Here is a 5,662-nt window from a genome sequence, read left to right on the forward strand (position 1 = left end):
CTACACACTCTGTTTGTAAATGACGCTTTCCAATTTTTCCTATTAATTATCTTTTGCCACAATATAATCATTGCAGTAGGGATCTGATGGAATTTTATTTGATCTCTTTTGGCCTCTGCTCTTCCGGACCGAGTCTTACAGCCAGCCAGACAACAAGAATACACTCTGTACTATTATTTTACGCTTAAATGGTACTTACGTTTAGTTTTATATCAATAAAATTAAATATATGTTTTATATAACACTTTAAAAATATTAAATATATTCTACTAAACTTACAGTAATTAGAAGAAAAACTCTTGCTTATCCATATAATCCAAGAGATCGCGCAGTAATGTCGGCTACAGACAAACCAACGCGCATGCGCACCCTTCTCCCTCTCCCCTTAATGCGAAAAGGCTCATTGTGTTCCATTTTTCTTGCTGCTAATTTATTTACTGTCATAAATATTAGGGATCATTTCATAATTAAAAGCTAGAGTCATAAGTATAAACACAGCGAATGCTTTAACAAAAAGCCAATTTTTATTTTAAGAACGTAATGGTAACATTTTTTATGATGGTGTGGGCATTGTACAGTTTTACAAGATATTGATTTAAATTAGTAGACCTATATCTACACACATAAAAAAAGACATCTCGCCTCTTCTTGTAGCACTAGTTTACACAATTTCTGGACAACATTCTTAAATTTTATTTAAACCTTTTTAAAAGTGGGGACAAGCGCCGAAAGGACGTGAAGAGGGCTTCTAACCGCAATAAAATGATTCAAAAGGAATATAATTAATATTTCGAAAAATAATCGGGAATCTGCAAAAGGAGATGGATATTTCTCTTTGGAATTAATATTAAATAATATTAATATTAATTAACTTGCACTCTCCCTTTTTTTATATAATTCTTAATTTTTTTTAATTGATTCTGTATCTATTCATTTCGAATAATTTTTTTTCTCTTGTTTGTTTTGTCCCGGTAAGCACCACGAATAGGCTTTCCATCTGTGGTTGCCAGCAATGTTTGTGTTTTTGCAAAATAAATATTATTATTATTTTTATTATTTTTATTATTATTATTATTATTATTATTATTATTATTATTATTATATAATGTTCCATAAAACTTCCGCCTTGTCATTCTCTTGCCTTGCTTTTAACCCCCCCTCCCTATTTGGCAATGGTGACGGACCATGACTCCCCAATAGATAAGCATTGCCCGCGATCGCCGATGATTTCCCTCTTATCACGATTAGTCATGAGTCACTTTCGTTATCGTCATATTTGGAGCACACTGATTGGCCATCGCGATGTACCGTTCGATGTTGTATAAACAAACCTTTATCACGTGGTAGTTCTGAGCCCGTCTCGTATAAAAGGACCAACACACCTAGTCCCTGTCCCTTTCCTGCCACTGCCTTTCATCAGAGTTCATACACCAGTGCTTCCAGTCATTTCGCCATGGACAGCCCACCTTTCGGACACGAAGATCAACAGCAAGCCTTTACGGAGCCATGGGAAATGAGAGAAAAGTAAGTTTGATTCTTGACTTAGGCCTATGGTGTAGCCTTGGGTATTAGCCTAGCTGATTATTATTATAATTATTATTATTATTAAATGGGAGACATTTGGGGTACAAATATCATTGGTTAAGAAAAACGGGAGCCATAACTATTACTTTACAATAATACTGAGCCTAGTTTTAATTTGAGACAAATTGTCCCGCTAGTGGGAATTTTTACGAAAGAGGAAATGTTTTAAGCGCCTTACAAGGCTTAACTGATAGTCTGGATACTAACCCTATATTTAAATATGCTAACAGTAGATGAAAAGGATATAATTTTAACCGTGATTTATTTTACTTGCAGCTTTCATTTCTCCCTGGTTGAGGGCGAATACGGCTGCACGAAATGCTCCTTCAAGAGTGTTTCTGGCCGGGATTCACTCCTGGTGCACATCCGCAACATGCACACCGTCAAGTTCAGGGAACCTCGCCGTTGTTGTTGCCACGTGTTTGTCACCAAGCACAACTTGTACAAACACGTCAACGAGTTCCACTCCGACGGGGTTTTCTTCTGTTGGTTCTGCGCCGCACGTTTTTCGTCGTAAGTTAATTAATCGGATTTTACGATTTTTTATTAATTTTTTACAGAATGATATTAACATTTCCTTTTTTGTTTCGTTTACCACGCAGGGATAAGGATCTGGAGGGCCACTTGTGCGCAGTCCACACGTTGGAGTACCGGGAATTCCTTCAGTTCGCCAATCAGAGCAGAAGGATTTTCCGGGAAACAACCGAAGAGATCCTGAGCCTCCAACAAGAAATGCAAGAAGAAGACTGAAAGATATTTTTAAATCTGTATTAATTGTAAACTTTTAAACCTGTATTAATTGTAAATTCCTGTATTAATTGTAAATTTTTAAACCTGTATTAATTGTAAATTCCTGTATTAATTGTAAATTCCTGTATTAATTGTAAATTTTTAAACCTGTATTAATTGTAAATTTTTAAACCTGTATTAATTGTAAATTTTTAAACCTGTTTTAATTGTAAATTTTTAAACCTGTATTAATTGTAAATTTTTAAACCAACTGTAGTAATTGTAAAATTTTAACTGTGTATTAATTGTATAAAATGTGTTAACTGAATAAATTTGTGTTATTTATTTTATCCCCGAGTTTCCTTTTAAACATTGAAACCAAATTTCAGAGCCATGTAAATTCTGATCATTTGTATAGATAATAATTTACGTGCTAGCTATAAATAAATCTTTACACCAAGGCAGGTAAACAACTTTACATTATTTATTTGTTCCATATTGAGAATGAATTTAATCAAAGCAGTACGTTAAACAGCCTTTCCAAGTGATGGCCACTACGTGACTTTATGTATACTGAAAAGGCTAATTCGATCCTTGCATGTACAAATAAGATTTTGTAATTGGTTCTTTTAAAAGAGCACCGTTCGTAGCGCCACGATGTTCAACGAGGGGCAGCTCACTCCAATGATTATTAGGACACCACTGGTATGATTAAATCATGATTAGATTAGATTAAAATTAAATCTGTAACTTTGGCTGTACAAAGATTAAAAATGATTAAATAATGACTAACTTTTTAATCATGATTATTAGGACACCTTGTAACAAAGTGATCTGCCCCTCGGTGTTCAATATTGGAAAGATTTGCATCGACGTAAGGTTTAATATCTTTAGCTCGTCATCTTACAATTTAAAGCTTTGTATCGGTCTGAATTCCACATTAACCCTAAAGAGATTCAGATTAATATCTAAATTACCTTTTTATATTGTGTTGGTGCAGTTACTGAATGATCTACAGATACCACAGAAATTCGCTTGTGTCGTGGATAAAGTTAATATGCCACTCACAGTAAAGACAATCCACCACAAATTGGTATTTACCGTAAAAGTAGACTTTTGTAAGTTATAGAACTGCGTAATAAACGATAGCATAAATTGCAATGTATAGTGTAATGGTGGGTAAAATTTCTTTTTAGAAACATTTGAACGCCATCAAACGGTAGAACCCTTTAAAAATAGTCACGTGATAGTAAAATTGCTTAAACCGTTGAACAGCGACTTCCAGCTTCATTAAATAAATCTATAAAATTTTAACTTTTAAAGTATGTCATACTTACAAATTGGTGGTAAGTTATGTTTATACCTTTTTAATAGAAAAAAGATTAATTTGTTAAACGTAACTAAACGACCAGCCGGACATAACTATTATTATTGTGATTGTGATATTAAGTCTGACTAGAAAATTGTAAAAATGAAAGGCTAAGACCAAGAATTTATTCAGGTTCCTAAGAATATTGGACGATAGGATTCTGAGCCCCATCCTCGCAGCTTTTGTAGCTTAAGTTCGTCTGCTTTCATTTTTCGGGTCATTCACGTGCGCCATCTAGTATGATCTATTGCTACCGTATTATTCCGTTTAAAAATGGAGTCATCTAAGAAACGCGGTACAGTTAAAAAAACGTGAAATCTAAAGAAACAATCGTAACAAATGTTAATTATTTAGAAGGTATAAAATAAATGAAACAGAGGTTTTAGATCAGGTAATTTATTTTTTAAATGAAGAAAAGTTCCTCAATCAAAAACAGCACGCAGAGTTGCTAAAATTATGGCGTGATACGCCTAGGCATAGTGTAGGTGAGAATGAAACTGAATATTCATATTTGGTGTCCATTGTCACTTCATTTTAGAAAGAATGTATATCAAAGTATAAAGAGTGCTATAACGAAAAAAGAGATTCGGAAATTAATCATTTAAATCTGAGAGCTTCGTGGCGTGAGATAGTTATGAATGACATTGAAGGTTGTGTAATGTTGCACGAGTTGGAGGATGATTTTAGTATCGAAGAAGAGCTTGAAAGGAGGTCGTTGTTAAATGAAATGTGGCTGCAGACTGTAGAAATGACTGTTGAACCAAGTTCATCGTCAGTAAGTATATCTATTTTATATTTTTATACATAAGATGTATAACCATTTTCATTTTCGCTTTTTTAAATTTTAGAACAAGCTGGATATTTTTACAGTATTAATCTTGACCATTTCCAAAGGAGTTTTTTCAACATTGTTATCTAAACTCTCAAACACTGTGGATATTGAAAAAAGGAATTTTGAAACAAGGTCTAGTTCAACAATTTAGTGGATTCTCGCTTAGTGCAATTAGCTGGAGCTTCGATTAAAAGGATGCATGGCGTTTCAAAAAATAAAATACGACGAACCAAAGGCTTTCATCTCATTGAAGCAAGGAACCACTTAATTATAATCAGATGCCTTATGATGACTCCAGCTGAAAAGAAGAATCTACCCCGTAGTCTACAACTTAAAGATAAAGGCTACTTGTTTTTTCTTAAGAATATTTTTGATCCCTTTCTTCTTATGGTCGATCTTAAGATTAAGGAGCATTTTGAAAAAGAAAAATTAAAAATATTGGGACCAAAAATAGCAGCAGTGAGTTAAAAATAAAATAATTTTTAAAGAATATGTTTTAAGGTTATTAAAATCTTTTAGGTTTCATGTCCAGTGATCAAACAAAACAAAGCTATGGAAAAGGAATTTCTAAAAATTGCAGAATCTGTGACTCATAGGAATCCATACTGCCGCTTTTTCTACAAGGAATTAATATCAAAGATGGTGAACGCAAGATTCAAGGATTTTATGTTTGCATCTTATGCTGAAAAAATTCCAAAAGGAGGATTTCTTTTAAGAGATAAACTTGGATTGATGTCTAAATTAAAGCGCAAGGGCCCTTCAAAACCCAAAACTGCTGTTAGAGTTCCTCAGAATGCCAAACCAAAATATAATCCCAAGAAACGAGTTACTACTAGTCCCAAAAAAATTGTAAAACCAAAGAAATTGAATTTTTGAACTGTGATACTAAGTACCTTAAATTTATTCAGTATTCAAGCTTAAGTGATAACTTTTGTAATGTATTAAAAATAATGTTTAATTTTCGGAATGACCATAATGATTCTTTTTTACTCATTGGAGTTTAGAATCAGCCACAGCTATGTGACATCCACGATAGTCTCCATGTGTGAACTTCTGGCCTTGAATATCCACTTTCATTATGGCATTTCTTGCTGCGTAACTATAGTTTGTTCCAGATAATTTTCCTGATGTTGAATTTCTGAACTGAC

General features: G+C 33.4%; 2 protein-coding genes across 2 annotated transcripts; both read left to right on the plus strand.

Annotated features, from left to right (window-relative positions):
• Positions 1–1,453: 1,453 nt before the first annotated feature.
• On the plus strand, positions 1,454–2,334 carry LOC149967138 (uncharacterized). The gene is made up of 3 exons (XM_090167613.1): positions 1,454–1,524; positions 1,861–2,097; positions 2,187–2,334. The coding sequence occupies exons 1-3, from the start codon at positions 1,454–1,456 to the stop codon at positions 2,332–2,334; spliced, it is 456 nt and encodes a 151-aa protein (XP_090023739.1).
• Positions 2,335–4,770: 2,436 nt separating this feature from the next.
• On the plus strand, positions 4,771–5,390 carry LOC149967139 (uncharacterized). Its single transcript, XM_090167614.1, has 2 exons — positions 4,771–4,973; positions 5,034–5,390. Exons 1-2 carry the CDS (start codon positions 4,800–4,802, stop codon positions 5,388–5,390), a joined length of 531 nt encoding a protein of 176 aa, XP_090023740.1. The 5' UTR covers positions 4,771–4,799.
• Positions 5,391–5,662: the final 272 nt, after the last annotated feature.

The sequence above is a fragment of the Leiobunum rupestre genome, chromosome 1 (genome assembly GCF_980474605.1).
Source record: "Leiobunum rupestre chromosome 1, qqLeiRupe1.1.hap1, whole genome shotgun sequence".
NCBI classification, from domain to species: domain Eukaryota; kingdom Metazoa; phylum Arthropoda; class Arachnida; order Opiliones; family Sclerosomatidae; genus Leiobunum; species Leiobunum rupestre.